General features: G+C 36.0%; 1 protein-coding gene across 1 annotated transcript in view; it reads left to right on the top strand.

Moving 5' to 3' along the window:
* The first annotated feature begins 7,271 nt into the window (after positions 1–7,271).
* Positions 7,272–20,099, top strand: part of LOC149797986 (uncharacterized) — an 86,404-nt gene continuing 73,576 nt past the window's right edge. Inside the window, exon 1 of the mRNA XM_089960823.1 lies at positions 7,272–7,411. Coding sequence (XP_089816949.1) covers positions 7,272–7,411 — 140 coding nt within the window. The remainder of the gene's footprint in view (positions 7,412–20,099) is intronic.

Below are 20,099 nucleotides of genomic sequence, written 5' to 3'. Positions count from 1 at the left end.
CTGCACTCACCAGTACATGAACTATCACGGTTAATGACTGTGAAATTAGATCAGAGTTAATTACTAGGTCGATATGTGAGTGTGTCTGCTACTAACGAGTGCATATACTATCGACTTTGTCCAGATCTTTATCGAAGATGCGTATGGGGTAAAGAGCGAGGTCCGAAACAACGATGATGACGACCACGGTAGGATTAAGGGTTTCAGATTTGTTTATGTCAGAGACCTTCATGGGAAACTTAAGCATGTCAAATCGTAGCGTTCCCAAATACTTACTGTAACTGCTGGGACGATGGTTCAGGTCATCGGCAGTATAATGGCAGAACAAATCGCCTGTTCAAAACAGCGGATCTTAATGGTACTCGACGTTAATGACAGCTCTTTTCTGGATCTACTCGGTCCTGGGTAAACGCCCCTTGCTTTGAAATGGCCGGTTTTTCAAAATATGGAGCTTTATCTTTTGACATCTGACAAGTGAGAAGGGTATCATAAGATACAACAATTCATATATGTTCCTGAAATTTATTTAAATTGTGTACTTTAGTGCAAGATGATGTTTCAAGAAACATAACTTCATAATATTCACGAATTTACAAGGTATTTATCGGGAACAGAGAGAAAATTTAGTGAAATTCAAACAACAACAGAACATCGGCATTATTGTATGTTATTTAATGTATATGTGTGTATATTTAAAATGTGGTTTCTTATTGGAAAACGTAGTGGCTTAGTAGTTTGTCTGCTCCAATCACGAAATAAAGGGATGCGGGTTCAAATCTTATCGTCGCGTACGCCAGGGTCTATTACTGATATGTGTACTTTGGCATGGCACGTCACTGCAATTGCTTCGACACTAAATAACCTGCTTGTGTTGGTGTGTCATACAGCACCAGACCAATCCATTCAATTAATGAATCATTTTCAAATATTCACATATAATTTAATAAAGTAGCAAAGTATGACGCGAATATAAAGCAGCTAAGAATTGATTGCAATACAAACACGACACTTTCGTTAATTTTCCCAGTTTTAGAACGCCAACATCAACAATTGTAAAATATAACAAGAGTTTGCAATGAAATGTACTTTCTAATAAATATATATTTCTGATCTGTCATAGTTATTTTTCTAAGGCTAATATTATAATCAGGGCTATGCATTTTTAGAATGTTCATTTTCCATGAAACGAGAGAATTTGCGTGTAACTTGTCCTTTAAATAACACAGTTTATATGTATATACGTACGTATGTGTGTGTGTGTGTGTGTGTGTGGATGTATGGATGGATGCATGTATGCATGAATGCATATATATATATATATATATATATATATATATATATATAGATAGATAGATAGATATATACAGAGAGAGAGAGAGAGAGAGAGAGAGATTCATTGCACTTTTGAAGCTAATAATTAGTATTGACGTTAACGGCCAGTAAATGCATAACTACTCAAGAGCTGGGTAAGATGCTGCAATGAGTTAAATAACTTCCCCCCCCCCCCCCAACACATCACTGTATCATATATATACCTATCAGCATTACCAAGCATTACAGACAGCAATACAACACTAACTCCAAATATAGTGTGGGGTTTCTGGATATTTTGTGTCTTCAATATGAAGGTGAAATGAGATGCTAAAATGCAGGGGTGAATGTCATGGGTAGCATGCTAATGAAAATGATTACAAAGCCATATTGAAGTGATGATTTTTTTTTTCAAGTAAAATGACTAAAATGCACGTATGGCATACAAAGATGTGCTGCTGCATGCTAGAAACCAAATATAATTGACCAGAACATAACGAGTAATTGTTTTCCTAGTAGAAGCTTGTAATCTACAAACACTGATACTGCAGCCATGTTATTTTGTGGTATACGGTAACAAGTTTAGAATACCACTAGAAATCCAGAAGATACAAATGGATACCGTATACCTGCACTCTTTCTCAAGATTTCAGATTAAACAAAATGCTATCCAAGTGATAGTGGGTGAGGTGAAAACAAGACTATAAACATGAAAATATTTTACTCCAATAGGACACGATCACCTGTAAATGAATTACATATTCTGCTATGACAAATACAGAAATTTCGTTATTTTTATTTTTTAAGACTATATACACTATGAAGAGAATTATCCAATGTCAAACTTAATTATCGTCAAATAAGTATGAACGGGTTTTTTACTAAGGCGCAAAAAAAATTAACGAAACTTATCCGGAAACATTTTGTTACTCACCGATAGAAAATAATCTCAGTGACTATAAAGGGTCTTCCAATCATGGCATATTTCAACGCTTCCCAGTTGAGGTAATCGTTTCAGAAACAACAAATTATTGGATAGATGAAAGAACAATGACATAGAAATTGGTAGTGTAAATATTACAAATTTCACATTAACAATGACTCTATCAATCTTGATTTGAAAAAATGAATCCCATAATGGAGTGAAAGCTAGTTATTTTATACCAACTAATATACAAAAAGTCTTCCACACTCAAAGCAACATAAAAGACGGTTTTATTGCTCTCAACATTATATTTATTGCATGTCTAGTATAAATATTCAAACCAATCAGTTTTGATCAGGTTTTTGTTTCTTCAACAATATAAATAGCTTAGTTTCTACAGTAAATTAAATCTATTTAAAGGAAGAATACAATGTGATAATCTATGGAGTTACTCTTTTTGGTTTAGATTTATATTAGGACTAAACTTCACATATACTGCATGCAGAAACATTTTGACTACGCTATTATCTTTCCGACTCTTCTGTGCTAGAAGTGGTTATTCAAAGAGGAAAATGTGATTGTGGTAGATCATAAGGATACATTATATAAGTGGTTAGAGCTACTGGATGGTATGTAAGGAGTAACTAAAGTGATTGAGAGCAAAATACAAGAACCAACCGCATTTGCCTTCCCCTTCAATAACCTTTCAGTTATACAACTGATTTGGTATTGACTAATTAAGATTAATCTCTTCATTTTCATCTATTTAACTTGCAACAGGTGAAACACAATCCATGCAAATATTTTAGAATCTTAAAATAATTAATCTATTTAACTTTTGGCATACTTTCCAGCAAACTCCAAGCCTGGCAATCGGTATAATAATTTGCTGCAAGGTCGGATTGCCCATTAAGCACACTAAGCACGTGCTTGGGGCGCCAACCAACAGAGGCACCAAAAAAAAAATTATTTTGCTTCTAATATTGGGGTTTTGCTTGGTTTCACATTTTGTAGGAAGGGAGACCCTACTATTTTCAGTGTTTCGGGCCCTGGAAGACATTAATCGGGCACTGTTTTGCTGAACATTTTAATTCCTTATTCCTATAGGAATATAAACAAGAACATGAACCAGTGTCGACGGCTTCCGGGCCTGGATCACTCGAGACCTTTTCAATTACTTGCAAATACTGAGGCCATTTTCTACAATGAGAATTAGGATAACTTCCTACCTCAGAGGTTGTCTCGCTGTGATACTCGGACCACATGTGGCCCGCGATCCCCATTCAGGTGATCTGAGCAAAGATTGTGGAAAAAATCGAGAACCTGAACTTTGCTCAATACAACTGGCTCATCCACCGCTTTAAAAAGGAAAGACTACTGATTTTAAAATATGAGTTGTGTGCTTTATAGGCAAAACAAACTGTTAATTATTATTTAGTTGTTTTGTCTGAAAAGCCCTTTACAGTAGTCAGCTAACAGAACAGTCAGCATTAGAAAAGATCGTTATGTAGTCCGCCCAGACCAACAGCAATTATTTAGTAGTCCGATGAAACACTGCAATGTTCTTTAATTAGTGTACGTTGTTATCGAGAATTGGCTTTCGGAGGTTTTCCCTGGCAGGAATGAAAATCCTAAGTCAGCCTGTTTCTGTAAGTGTGTTTGTGTATGAGTGTGTGTGTATGTGTGTGCGTGTGGGTGGGTGGGTTTTGGATTGTTAACGTAGCTTTAATAATTTTCCAGTCTATTTGCTGCGATCTCTGCAGTGTGGTGGTTTATAGTGATGTCCAGCACTGGGCATAATGCCGCAGACATGTATCATCATGTCCCACTCAGTCCCATTATCCTGACATCAGGCCGACCAGTCTTAGCATTAACCTCCTAATGTTGAGCGCCAAGCGAGCCAGCTGTTAGTACCATTTTTATAATTGTCTGGTATGACTCGACCGGGGCTCGAACCCGCGACCTCCCGCATCCGAGGCGGACGCTCTAACATTTAGGTCACCGGAGCGGTCTGTTGCTTTGCGGCTGGTTCGCTCAACTTGGCTGATTCCACGTTGCATTTTGCTTCACTCTCTTATGTAGGTTGACTGATGCGCAATTGCCTGAAATCAAAGTGTCGTCATAGGTAGTCTACTTACCACCCATCTTCTACCGATCCTCTAACGCTGTGTAATATTGTCACTTGAACGGTAGACGGAAGACTATTTAGTTGTGTATGATGATACTATTTTGGAATAATTTATAACAGTGGTTGAGAACTATTTTTTTCCACACTGCCAAACTACAGTGCGCTCTCTATGCAGCTTTGTTATCTTTAACGTGTTTATAGTTTATATCTCAGGAAGAAAGTAAGTCTTCCGAGAAAAAAGTGAAAAGGGAACGATAAAATATATATGCGTATTTTCTCCTTGGAACAACAGGTGAAGGAACTAACACATAGGTAAATGATCCATCTTTTCTCTCATTCACTCTTAAATCATCAGTGACGTATGAAAATAACGATAAAGTTTATTAATATTCCCCGTTTTATAAATGAATTTAATATGGTAAACAATTTCATCGCAATCCTTTTTGCTTTCATTACGGTTACATGTTATATTTCACATTCTGGGTCGGATGCAGACCGGTCAGTTTGGGTATACGGTACTGATCCGATTCCTAGAACATTAATATAGAACATTCAGTCCTTTTCAATTTCTAAATACAAAGTGTGACAGTTTTATTCTGTCTCAACATATATGGAGTTCTATCAATTTTTTTCATTCTTCTTTCTCTCTACCCCATCTGGCCATCATTCTATATGTGGCGTGACACTTGCATAGACTGACCTAGCATGCGTAATCTAGCATACGTAATCAGTAATGCAATTCGCGTAACGTAAACCAGGCTGCATTGTATACATACATGAGTCTGGACTCGAACAAAGGAGTACAAAGTGTTCTTTGTATTTTCAACTGACACAAATGTTGTTTTGTTTCTTACCAAGAAATCACCATTAAATATTTCCTACCAATACTTTTGGTACCTTTTATCTCATCCATTTAAAACGACATTATCCTTACATTCTCATGGTATGTATTTGCGTGCAAACTAGGAAATACAACGTGTATTTGTATTCTCACCTGATACAAACTTTTGTTTTCTTTCCTATCAGATTGAAATCCGATCTCCACTGTCCTCTGTGATCATTGGACAGCGACCGCTTAGGGTTCATGTTCCGGCGACCCAGAATGTGAAATATGATATGCAACCGGCTCAGGTGGCAACGGACAATTTTATGCAACAGTTATGTGCCGCATCAACCTGCCAAGATAAAAAAAACAACAACAAAAGAAGCCCATTAAAAATACAGTAAACCAGCTATGCCTATAATGTCCATATTTTCGGAAAACTAAAGTTAATCAAAACATAAGAATATCATTAATTTCACCTGACAAGTCAATGGAAGTTCATAGCCAAAAAAATTTAAGCCCCCAAACCCCAAACCCCAAATTCATGTTTGCATTTGTTCATGTCCGAACAACATGTTCGACACCAAGTATTATTATATGCACATTTTTGTCTCCGTTAAATTTACATTGCTAGAATCGTGCAATATTGTACTCTATTGCACACCTTCATATTGCACTCGCGAGCATGACACGTGTGCCCAATAGTGTATTAGGAACAACTGTGTAAACAAATCATGTACACGCATGCAGTAGACGCTTTACGTTTTGGTTGATTAAATTTGTTACTGAATGAACTAAAGCAAATGTTTCGTGAACTGCAACATACCAGCTGCTTTGCAATATTCCGCGTTAACATTTTTGATACAATGTTTCAGATTTAGGCTAGCTTTAGACGCCGGACAGGTCATAAACAAAAATATACTTACAGTTTTACATCCTGAATTTCCTCAAAATGTAGTTTCTTAGTTCTGCAAATCCGAATTACTTCAGCCATGTCGTCGGTTCCAAAGCTTGATTACACATTTCAAGACTGTACTGAACTGTAATTTCGACTACATTCCAAGTGCAATAACATCTTCCTTACTGCACTCAAAATGAAATGAACAATATATTCCATAGCGTCTTTTTGATAATTACAATTGAAAGAGTTCATATTTTCCCCACATTATGATTCCAAGCATTCAATGACATAACAGAAACACACTTGCAGATAAGTCAAGACGTTGCTCCCACGCTGCACAAATCAGATGTTACTTCATGTAGAACTGACACAGATAAATCCAGTCCATAATCACGCAAATGTCTAAAATCGACAAAAATACCAAAATCTGTTCATTCTAGACCAAATGGAAAAGTTGTTGCAATGCGCGTTCATTCACAATATGACTCTAAATTTCAATTTTAAGTAGACCAAACGCCATTTTCTTTCGAAAGTGACGTCTAGCGCGCGACTAAGTTTAAATTTATCAGGACGGAGCTATGTGCACATTAATAATGTTGTTGTTGTGTACCGATGAATCTGCGCTTGTGTATTTAGTTTCGAATAAAACATTAATTCAGTTAATTTGTTCTTCTAGTGTATTTTTGCTTATATTATTAAGCCATAGGTAGAATAAGAAAATGAACATATAATAAAATTTTTACTGCATTTGTATGGGAAAATATGAATTCATTTTGCCGAATGGATATACTACACTCCAAAGAACGTGCATTATATCCATCCGAAAAATTCGTTCATGTTTTCCCATACAAATTCAGTAACCTATAAATACAGTGCAAATGGAAGACGTGTCCTTGTGTGATAATTGTGAAAAACACCGTGTACTAGACAGATCAATTCAATTCAAAACAGTCACCATCCAGGCCGTTTTATCTGAGAAATTCTACTTGCTATGAACGCGGCGTGTCTACTGCTATTGTTGGCTAGCTCTGTTTCCTAGCCATTAGCAACACACACCTTAATAACTAATTTACAAATATATGCATATTTTTTGTCATTAAAAAATAATAGTTGAAAAAGTCACATGATAGCCTTAAGAAATAGTACACCGGTTCATCTGACGAAACTCCCGCCACTCCAGTCAATGCTCTCATTCTATTTTGCTTCCTTGTTCGCGGTTTCCATAACCTACTTCTACAAGGTCTGTGTACTGCCTGTGATATCTTACATTCCGAGAGCGGTTGATCTGAGTGGAAGTACAGGTAATATATATTTATATTCAAGGTAAGTTACCCTTTACCGTGTGCATTAAACGTATGCGTATCTTTTGATATGTAAGGAGCTCAAGAGTTTAAGTATTGTTTCATTCCAGATTGTCCCTATCACTGACAACACAGTTACACCACCATACGCGGAAATAATCTGCAAACTCTGCTTGCGCTCGCGTTACATGTTACACAATGCACTATACTGGTCCTTTCTGTTAAATGTTTAAATTCCATTAAAAACAAAATTCTATCTCAATAGCAATCGATCGCTTTTTACATTCACTTTCGACTGGATTGTAATGGACAGTAGTTCACAAAATGCGTAACGTAAATGACTCATGGGGTATTGAGTGAATGATACTGAATATCGTGTGAAGCCATGAGAAATGAAAACTTAAAAAGTAGTATATACAAGGACCTAGGGAGTAGGAGATTGTTCTACATCTATCTATCTTATTTATCTATCTATATATCTGTGTCTGTGTCTGTGTCTCTGTGTCTCGCTCTTCCCTCTCTCTCTCTCTCTCTGTTATGTATATATATATATATATATATATATATATATATATATATATATATATATATATATATATATATATATATGAGTATCATTATCATACAGGTTAGAGAATTTTATTTCGTAGGCTACAGAGATTCCATCCCGTGTCTGCGGGTAAACGCCACCCATCGCCTTGCATATAAACATCGATCCAAATACGATCTCGACACATCACCAAGACATTATAACACACATTCGGTGGTATAGGCATCCGTGCGTAGCAGACATACCCACGAGTGGACCTAGTAATTAATTTTCATATGTAAAACGATTAAATTTGTTATTAGAAATAATTATAGAGGATTACAAATATATACTAAACAGGTTTCTGTCTTAGAAATCAGGAATAATTGTGACAGATGAAAATTAATCATTAGGTCGACCTGTGGGTGTGTCAGCTACGCACAGATGCCGATACCACCGGCTAAGTAACATCATTCCTTGGTGATGTGTGCATGGTCGAGATGGGATATGGGTCAGTCCTTACACTTAAAGCGACGGGTGCCGTTTTCCCGCGGGCCCGGGTTGAAATCTCCGTAGAGTACGAAGTAAATTTCTCTAACCTGTATGACAATGCTATTTATTCGTCTTTATAAAAAGCCTGTTAGTATTATCAAGCATTCTCAAGCATTCTCCTGGACAATCCAAGGATAACACTTTCCTTCTGCTTGCTGTAGATTTTTAATTATATATATATATATATATATATATATATATATATATATATATATATATATATATATATATATATATATATATATATATATATATATATACAATGTGTGTGTGTGTGTGTGTGTGTGTGTGTGTTATTACAGAGATTTTTGAAAATAACAAATAGACTTAATGAACCAAAGGAAACGCCAAGACTAGGACAAATTCAAATAACAAATTAAATGGCCATATTTGTGTATATGTTACAATAACTGCCTGGGAATGTGTACTATCGCTGGCACTTTTTAGAAAATGTACACATTTCCTTATTTGAGTTCACCGAATGTTTGCAATCCCTTTTTTCTTGTTGTTTTTATGTTTGATTTTATAGGAAATATAACATTTTCAGGAAATGTGTGCAAATCCCTGAGAAAGAAAGTGATTGTACATATTCCCTGAATATCACGTATGATTCTGTACAGATTTCTTGAAATGGTGATTGATTCGAAATTAGGACCTCCATATACAAGCTCTTGTTTTTAAAATGAGGGTCATCACTAGCATTGCAATATTAACTTTCGTCTGCTAATATATCATTACTGCAGCTGTCACTGTAAATTGAAGTTTCATTGTCACGTGACAAACTTGAATGTCATCAATACTTGACCGCTCCGGTGGCTCAGTTGTTACAGCGTCCGCCTCGGATGAGGGAGGTCGCGGGTTCGAACCCTGACTGAGAGATATCAAAGACTTATAACAATGATACTAACAGCTGCCTCGATAGGCGCTCAGCATTAAGAGGTTAGGGTTAAGACTGGTTGGCCTGGAGTCAGGATAGTTTGACTGGGTGGGACATATCCTACATGTCTGTGGAATTGATGCTCCAGTGCTAGGCATCATTATAAACTGCCACACTGCAGACATCGTAGCGATTTGACTGAAAATTGTTAAAGCTAAGTTAAAAATCCAACACACACACATAACTGAACTTGACTTTAGCTCTATAGCATTTACATCCATTTGTTTGATATTTGTTCGTATTAGCGCAGTTGCACTTAACAAAACGTTGACCACAAAATATAGATTCCTATTGCACTGTTTTTTGATCTGCAACCGCCTGATCCACCAAAAGGTTTTATACGCGCAGGTCGAATCCGTTTGTATAATATTTACCCTTTGAAACACCTGCCCGAATTGCAGTACGATACATATCGTTGTTATCGCGGTGTATAGTCACGCCATTACATTTCTCGAACCGTTGCGACATCTTTCAGCCATTTCTATGAGGACAAAGACGTTATTGCCCGGATAGCCACCAACATTTTCAATGTGGCTAAGGTTTACCATTTGTTCGTGTTGACGAACCATCGACTCATGAGCGCGCTTTCTTTGAGTTGCAGTTTTCCTGAGATCGTTCTTCGTGCAACGTTGACAGGATGAGATCCGTGACTGACCCCAATACCTTCGCCGTGGACGGTATGAGGTCTGTTATTGTAATCTCAGCATTAGATGTATACAGTATGAGGTCTGTGATTGTAATCTCAGCATTAGATGTATACAGTATGAGGTCTGTGATTGTAATCTCAGCATTAGATGTATACAGTATGAGGTCTGTGATTGCAGCTTAATCATCAGATGGTAAAATAGATTGATGAAGACCGCAATCCAAACTTCTTTAGACACCATGCGTTTTAGAATTTCAGTTGGAAAAGCTGTCGATGAAAGTCTCAAACGAGGTTATCCACCAAACGGTGCTAGATTTTGCGATTCTTGGATACCGGAGTGACAGCTCGCTGAATTGTAAACATTTATTCCTATTCGTTAGCCTGTTGAGTTATTATCACCTGGCCAAGCAGTCAGCAAGTCTTTCACTTCACGGTTTAGACATTACACCAATCCTTGAGTCTAAAGATGTCGAGATTCTTCGTGCACCAAGAACATATCTGGCCACATCAGTTTTAGGTCTGTAATGTTGGATGATGTGAACTAAGATCAATTCTTGCTTCAAAATATTTGCGGTCCTCCCAAAAGCAGTAAAATATCCACGAGTCGATAACATACTTTAAAAGCACGCTTCTATGTCAGATGATGTGTGCTACAATCCATTATTAGATGATCCTGGTAGACCATGATCAATTTATGTTGGCCAAAAGGCATGGGCTACTTGTCCACCAAGTCAACCTGTCCACATGAGCCATAATCGGAGGTCAAAATTGGTCAAATGTCTACACTCTTGATGGAGCCACATTTTATGCCGGTCCAGACATATGACACGAAGCGATCTGTAAAGCTCCAGGACTTCAATTGCAATGTTAGCATATTTCACGGACGAGATTCATCATCTTGTCTTTTCAACCGTGTCCAGTAGGAGTACGTACTTGTTTGATAATGGCATAACTATTATCCAAGTGCAAATTAGACGGTATCCATTGCAGATCATATTTGTCTTTGGATTTGCTATTAAGCACCAAGGCACCTTTAGTATATCATGTCTAAAACAATTAGTGTAACAAAAAGTATAGCTAAAAAGTTTATAGTATGCCACAGCCTCATGCAGTTTACCAAGTGGCAGGTGTCACAGTTACCAGACTCGCCTGTGTCATATTCACCATATTCACAAAGCCTATAATAAGTACAGTACATAATACAGGAAAGCATGCCACTACCCAAAGGTCATAGCAATGAAAAATAAAAAAGGCTGGCAAACAAACACAACAGATAATCAAATATTTTCAAGTATCGACATTACTTGTCGCGATGTACTGCAGTATCTATGCCAAACGGATGTAAAACAAATATTTCCTATTGACTTAAGCAGATCTTAATCACTCACCCATTAAGGACATAAATACTGCCTCTGCATTCTTCTTCAGTTCTTCGACACAATATCTTCAGTAGTAGTCTTTTTCAATCCATTACACCGGGCAGCTCTCTGGTATCTAAAACGTGATTATGGCAAGTTTTTCACTGCTTCCATAGCTTTTATTTGTGGACACCTGAGAGACCTGTAGCTATGATTCACTAGAAAAGCCATTGAGATAATACACCCCCTTGTAGCCAAAATGTTTAAAGGATTTTATATCTGACATTGTATTTTTTCTCCAAAAAATCATAAAGAACTTCGATCAAGAAAAATTATCTACGATGTTTTAACTAGGGTTCCTCTTTATCTTTCTTTCTTTCTAATGTGGACGTACTTGAATCGATTCCCGAGACTAGGGTTAAGCGTTGGGCCAACAACCCATCCTCGTAAAAATCCCTTTGTTGCGAAAACCAATACCGCAAATCAAACCATTCGTGGTGACGGTAGCGGAGATGCAGAAGAAGAAATACGTGCAAGAATTTCCCTGGCCAGCCCAGCATTTGCAGCGCTCAGGACTACATGGAGATCAAGGAACAACAGAATCAAATCTAAGATCAGGCTTTGCAAGAGCAATGTCCTGAGTACCCTACTATATGAAGCAGAATCTTAGAAAATGACGAAAACCATAAGTCATAAGTTAAACGTGTTCTAGAGCAGATGCCAGCGCAGAAGTCTCGATATTGTTTGGTCCCACACCGTGTCAAACACCGACCTGCATAGAAGGGCTGAAACCAAATCCATCGCTAAGGAGTCTGGATGCGCCAAGCGACCGAAGATAGCGAGGCATACAAAAAGAGACCTGGAGGAGGACAGTGGTGAATTAGATGAAGGAAAAAAGTGGATCTGGAGATACCTGGAGAGATGTGTATCAGACAGATCACTGTGGCAATATATGGTTGCGTTCTTATGCGCTACTCCGTGCGAAGAGGATTGAGTAATTATGTAAGTAGGTAAGTTAGCCTATCGTGTTTTGAAAAATGGCGTTAAACCCCACAAGAACAACAACAACGTAGGTAAGTAAGTTGGGAAGCAAGTAGATAAGTAAGTACTTAAATCGATTCCCGAGACTCGGTTTCAATTCGTTCCGTTCACTGACATAAAATTTATTTAAGAACAATTAGATTGTACTCATATTCTCATGCATTATCCCTAATGTCTGGTTTCCTATCCTGTTTGATGAGTTTGTGACTCTTGCCAGGGATCAACACTTGTTCGTCTATGTGTGGAAAGAACGTCATGGTGCATTTTTGTGATTTGTGCTATTATGCCATACGTATCTTTGCTTGGACTGGCCTAGATGTGGCAAATTTTTATAAGAATTCTTTTGCTTTTCTATACTACTGTTTATTAAAAATAAAATAAAATATTGAGAGTGAAGAGTAAGGTAGGATTAAATAGTAATTATTTAATATCTTTAAGTGGGAGGTAAGGGGAAGAGCAGTCCCAGCATGTGTGTGGTGGCCGTTTAGGCGGTACATGCACCAAGTGGGAGTGATATACCCAACCAACTCCGTCACAGTCACTTTACTTTGTTCCACTAACAAACTCATGTATAGTCTTAAGTTAAATATTTGCTAAACCAGTTCCATTCTGCGTCAGATCTTGATCATATGACCATTTCAGTGTAAGAGGAATAATATGGAGGGTTAGAGTTAAATTTTGTTTTCAGGCTCTAATCTAGGTTTTGTTATACTTTCATATGTTGTTGAATTGTTGAATATAAATGCAGGATGCTTTATAAATGAACAATTGATCAAGCGACTCTATTGGATTTTTTAATACTTCAAGTCGGTATTCTTGTTTCACCTCTAAGAGAGATAAAGACAGAAGCTAGCAAATATTATCATAGAGCATTATAGCTGAACGTATGCATGTTCCTACATGTATTGTTTATCTAGCTTAGTCTCTGAGTTTTGTTTTTCTTTTATTAGTGGCTGTATCGTTTGCAACGAATGGAGGTATATTTAATAGGGGAAGTATTTTCTAACTTGTTTACAAGGGAGTTGGGCTGTACCCTACGAGCCACCATCACCTACTTGTTGTGGTTAATCAAACCTCGTAATGCCCAGTGATTACATTTTGTTCCACTCCTACATTCTCAAAATTTTAGACTATTTTTTATGTATTTATATTGTTGTTGTTGAGAAGGAATGGTACCTTTCTAAATTATGCAGGATGGATTTATTTTTTTATTTTTTGTTTTGGTGGGGGGGGGGGCACCAGACAGATGCCCCCCCCCCCCCCCTTAGCCAAAGAGTAAATGTTTTTATGTGTTACTGATTCCCCCCGATATGTTGCAATGTGTTTTTTATTCAAAAGAATTTGGTTCAAAAATTTAGTAAATTTTGCCGGGGTATTTTAAATCCCTAATGTCTCCTATAGGTTTGTTTTTCCGAGTAGGTTTTCATCACCTATCTCGGAGTCCAGCTCCTATTTTATTTTGTGACTTTGGCTAGAGGTCCCTATATCCCGTGTCTACTATTAGTGTTTTTGCTATTTGTTTGTGCATGCTATAATTTGTTTTCATGTAGGGATAGCCATATATCTTATTATTCCCAGTTGTCTTATGATCCTTATTATCGGATTATTTTTTTAAAATTTATTCAGGGATTAATTGATTACATTTTGGAATTTTTAGGTGAAGTAGCGGTGTGTTACATTTTATTCAGAAAAATTTCTGTTATTGTTTTAGAGTGTGTTATATATGTGTCGCTCTTCACAGTTTTTGTATATATTTATCCAATTTCGAGTGAACTCTGTATTTTCTTTAATATTTTATACTTCACTCCCTCGAAATTGTTGCTTATATTAAATCATTACCTCCGAAATCAGAAAAGTCTTTCATAATGTGGTTTTTATAGAGAGGAGCAAAAAAAATTAAATAAAAATTTAAATAAAAATTTCCAAGAGGAGGGAGGGGGGCGGCTGGTGCGAGTGCAAATCCTTTAAAGGTAACTATCTCATGGATAGTTTTCATTGCACTCGCTCCTCCGCCTTAGGTCCCAATAATTATAACCTGACCACAGGCATCCATCGTTTTCATAATATAGTTACTAATTTCATATAAAGTCTTTTTCTGGAAATTCCCATCTAGATATAAAATATTTTGTTTCTCATGCATATTATTTTTCTTCATCTCATTTATAATTTTTGCACGATCCTCTAATGTTTTTTTACATTGTAACATTACATGAAATTTATTAAACGGTCCTATTTTACACAGTATGGTCCGAGTACCGCCAAAATGTCTTTGGCGGTACTCGGACCATACGCCGTCTCACTGCAGCCTCTCCTGTCAACCATGCATTGTGCATGTATTTGAAGTAGAGGCTCTGGATTTTCAATGATCCTAATTTTTTCCAATTTCCCCACGCCCTATCCCAATTAACATATGTATTATCTTTTTCTATTGTACTTTTTATATTTTTTGTCATTTCTTCCCTAATCCAATTATAAGTTAAATGTTCATCTTTGTCCCATAATTCCTTTTTATCTCTATATTTTACGATTAATTCTTTATCACTCCTATATTTCCTTGGTATTTCTAACTGTTTACATAATTTATTATTTTTGTAAATGTCATTTCTATTTCTCATTGAGAATCCATAACGGTATCTATAAATACCTTCCCATGGTCTCTCAGGCTCTGCTCTTATTCTCTTAAATCTATTTAAAAAATTTCCTACTTTTATTATGGTGGGGCTGGGGAGTCCTAACCCCCCCCCCCCCCCTTAGCCTTATACAATATATCTTTCTTTATATAGTGTAACTTAAAATTCCAAATGTAATCTATTATAATTTTTTCTAATGTATTTAAAATTTTACTATTTATAACAATAGATTTTAAAATATAGTTCATACGTACATACATATACGTTTTTGCTACTTGAGTTCTTTCCATTAAACATAATGGCGTTAGAGCCCAGGTTTTCACATTTTATTCGATTGCTTCTTTTATCTTTTTACAGTTTTCCTTCTCTGCATTTTCTCCAAAATAAACCCCTAACGCCTTAACCTGCTTTTTAATTAAATGTGGGGGGTAATCCCGAGTAATTACCTTTCCAGTTCCTTATTTTTAGTATCTCAGTTTTTTCATGATTAATCTGTGATCCTGACGCTTTACTAAACTTTTCAAATTCTTTAGTCAGGTGTTTAAAGGAATTTGCATCCTTTATAAAGTTAGTACAATCATCAGCATGTTGTAGCATCTTGACTTCCTCCTTTATATTCGGTATTTTTATACCTTCAATTTCTTTGTTCTGTTGAATTTTTCTATTTAAGATTTCAATTGCTATTACATATAGTAGCATAGATAGTGGGCATCCCTGCCTCACTGATCTTTTAATTTCGAATTTTCCTGTTTTAGCTCCATTTACCTGTACTCTTGAGGTTATTCTGTTGTACAGGATTTTAGTCCATTTTTGGAAGTTATCTCCAAAACCAAATTTTTCTAGTACTTTTTGTACATAGTTATGTTCTAATCTGTCAAAAGCTTTTTCTTGGTCAAAAAGTACTATGGCAGCTTTTTGTCCGGTATCATTTATATGTTCAATAATACTTTCAGTACTTAAAATGTTATGTTGTATGTCCCTCCCCTTAGGTCCACACGTTTGATTTATATTAATTATATTTCCCATTCCCTTTTTCTTATCCTATTTGCTAATATTTTGCTAAGTATTTTATAGTCAGTATTTAGGAGGGAGATGGGCCTCCAGTTTTTTTTAGCTCTTTCCTATCACCCTTCCCTTTGTATATTATTGTTATTATTCCCTCCCTCATAGTCTCTGTCATTGCATCATTTCTTAATAAAATATTGTTATATAACCATTCCAGGATTTGCGACAGCTCTCCACAGAATTTCGTATAGAAATCCGTGGTGAGCCCATCTCCTCCTGGAGATTTCCCTTTAGTGAGGTCTCGGATACTTTCTATTATTTCCTCTTGTGAGATAAAACTATCACATAAGACTTTATGTTCTGATAGGATTTTCTCACATTCGATATCTTTTAAGTAGTCATCTATTTCTTTATCCTCTATTTTTTGTGATATGTATAATTTAGTATAATATTCTTCTATATGTTTTATAATTTCACTTTTATCAGATGTTGTTTTGTCATTATTGATTTTTATAGCATCTATTATTTTCTCTCCCCCTCTTCTAATTTCCTCCCTCTTGTATAACCCTCTCGCTTCTTTGTATACCTTCGTAAATTTTCCTGCTCTTATTTCATAACCCTTTATTTTTTCCTCTTCTATAGTATTTAGTCTATCTTTAAGTTTATTTTCAAGTTCTATTGGATTTTCTTTATTTAATTGAAATTTAATGGCTTCTTTTTCTAGTTTTAATTTTATGCTCCTATCTTTTGCAAATTTAATTCCTAACTTTTTAAATTTTATTTTCAATTCATCCCATTCTTTAATTATGTCTAAATTCCCTTTTTCTATAATATTATTTATTAATTTTTTAATTTCTACAATAAAATTTGGATCTTCTAATATTTTGTTGTTAAGTTTCCAGGTCCCTTTTCCCCATTTATTTTCATTTGGCACAGTTAATTTTATATATATTAATGTGTGGTCTGATATCTTGTAATTTAATATTTTTGCTTCTTTATAATTACTCTCTTTAAAATTTGTACATAAAAATTTGTCTCTCCTACTCCCTTTATTTTGTTTGTATTTAAAAGTATATTCTTTTCTTAATAAGTTTAGTTTTCGATATATATCCGTAAGTTTATGATCCTTAGTAAAAGCTTTCATTATTAATTTGCATCTCGAATCTTTAATAGTTAAACCCCCTTCTCTGTCAATATCTTCTTCTGCCCAATTATAGTCCCCTCCTATTATTATATTTTCCATGTTATATTGCTCGATATATTTAGTTAAATTTTTTTTATAAAAGTATGGTTTTTGTTGTTATCTGCTGGTACATAAATATTAATAAAATGTATTTTCCCAAATTTTAGATGAATCATCCTACCTTTAAAATCATTCCCCTCGTTTACCCTTTCCCATTTACAACCAGGTCTATTTTTAACTAAAATGGCCACACCCCCCCCCCTTTATATCATTTCCTTCATAGTCATTTATAATTAAAATACCATTTAAATAATACTCACAATATGCCTTTATATCATCAGTGAACCCATTGTGAGTTTCCTGAAAGAATAAGATATCGTACTCTAAATTTTCACCAAATTTGTTAATTTTTTCCTTATTTATTCCGTTTACATTAATTGATAACACTTGGAAGTTCATTTCTTCCATTTTTCCGCTTCTCCAGGGTGTCGCATTATGGTTTTTCTATTTTAATTTGTATATAATTTGTTTTGAATTTGATTATTTTATATAGGTTTGGAAAATTTCATGTTGGGGTAGTAATCCCCCCACCCCCTCCTCTGTAGTGTTGTTTGTATCGTTCGATGATGTTCCCGTCATATTTGTGTTATTTTCCGTTGTTTCAGTCTCTGTTCTCATCGTGGTCGCCGTTTCCTCCATACTCTCGTATTCGGATTCTGTTTGGTTGCTTTTTTCTTCATCATCATCATTTTCCATTTCATTTTCAGTCACATTTTCATCCCTTATCGTTTCTCTCTTTTTCTTTTGCGCCTGGTTTTCCGTTTCTGTCTCCTGTTCTTTGTGTGGCTCATTATCTATATTTACTTGTTCTGTTTCCTTTTCCTTTTCCTGTGGCGATTCAGTCCCGCTTTCCGCCTTTCTTTTCTTTCTATTTCTTCTTGGGATTGGTGTTGATGTTAGCGGTGTTGTTTGTTCTGAATCTGTTAAATCTGTTTCTTCTTCTTCCAATATTTCTTCTTCCTCCAGTTCTTTAAATCTATTTTTGGTCGTAATCCCTTATTTTGCTGGTGTTGTTGTTGCTCCTGTTTTGTTAGGGCTTAGGATTTGTTGCCACTCTAGCGATGATTGTAGGTCATGGATTCCGGTTAAGTCAATTTCTGGTAGCGATGTGTTGGTATCTTCCTCTTCATTTCCTTTTTTTCCCCTCCATTATCTTTTTTATCATTTCCAAAATTTCTTTTTGTTGTTGCCACATCTGTTGTTGTTTTTGTTGTTGTTGTTGTTGTTGTTGTTGTTGTTTCTCTTCTTGTTGTTGTTGGGCTGTATTTCCTGAGATGTTCTTTGGAGATGCTACTTTACTGGCGTATGTATTAGTCTCTCCTTTTTTCCAGAATGGGGTCCTTGGTTTGGGCAATCGCGTGGCCCATGGCCGGTCTGTTGGCATATTGGACAGCTTCTGTCATTTTCCGATCCTTTATATCACGTCTTTAGTTTAAATCCTAACACGTAGAAAAAGATTGGTATCTTTTGGCATCTTCCCTGTTAACGTACATGGTCCTATTCCCCGATTTTATTGGAGCAAAGCCCCAGACCGTCGCCATCTTGTGTGTTACTATGTTTACTCGGAACTTTTTCTCTATTTTCATTTTCAACTCTTCACTGTCCACTTCCATTGGGAGCCCCATCACTTGTATTTCTGTAAGTTTCGGCTCTGTTTGTCTTATGAATGGTTCCGTTGTCATCACTGTGGCTTTTGTTCTTTTTATTTCTATCTCTCCCGGGTCTAGTAGAGGTACGTGATCTTTTGTGTAGAGTACGTATTTATTGATTCCGGCATGTTGGAGTCCATCGATTTTTCCAATGTTGACTCCCATTGTATTTAGTGCCGATAAAACTTCTGCCTGTTTAGGCCCTGTGGGTGCCGCTCCAAAGTCAATGGTCTGGCAACCTGCTGGGTGGCTAACAATTAATTTGTTGTCTTCAACTCTTGTTTGAAAGAATTTCCCCAGCTTCGATCCTCTCTGAACTGTGTTTACTTGTTTGGTTTGTAAATCCATTGTTTTGGCTGTGATGTGAGCTAATTTCACAAGGTGGGTCGCACACCAATATTATTTGGATAATACAATCCTAAATGCTATTTAATGAGTTTAGAGGCGTTGATGCCTATCCAAAGAGATTATCGGAATGTTAATACTACACTTATTCATACTATTTACCTAATTTACTTAGGCAAGTCAAAGCATATGTATGAAAGTGTAAAAAAGTAAGATACCTATTAGTCTCCCAATAGATACTAGTACACAAAACGTTAGTATAAGATACTAATGCAAACAAATATGCATACACATAAATATCTCACACAATATTCTCTTACCCACTGGTACACTGGCTATAATCCAATAATGTTGATTGCCAGTGCGAAGCGATACCAGGATGGATTTAGGGTCGGGCAATACCCTAACAACCACTTCCTCTAGTGAGAGTGATATACCCAACTCCTTTCTTCTCAGAGGATATATATATATATTTCCATAACTAGCTATATACGAAGTTGAACTAACCAATAAGGCAGGAAAGGAGAACGAATTCGTCTGACAAATCTTTTCACAGTGATATCTTCAATTTGAATAGATGCATTACGTCTTTCTTTTCAATGTTATTTTTCCGTTGTATTTCATTGGTTACATGACGTGGCGTTTTATGAAAAGTTCCTTTATAACGAAAAAAAGGAGAAAGTAACTTATGACTTCATGACGTTATATTAAGATAACAATGCAGTGAAACAGGGGACCATTTCAGCATTTTGCCAAACCATTGCAAGCATTCATG

Source organism: Sinohyriopsis cumingii, chromosome 6 (genome assembly GCF_028554795.1).
Source record: "Sinohyriopsis cumingii isolate HCF-2022 chromosome 6, ASM2855479v2, whole genome shotgun sequence".
Lineage (NCBI taxonomy): Eukaryota > Metazoa > Mollusca > Bivalvia > Unionida > Unionidae > Sinohyriopsis > Sinohyriopsis cumingii.
The sequence above is the reverse complement of the archived record's forward strand: the minus strand, read 5'-3'. Positions and strand labels throughout refer to the sequence as shown.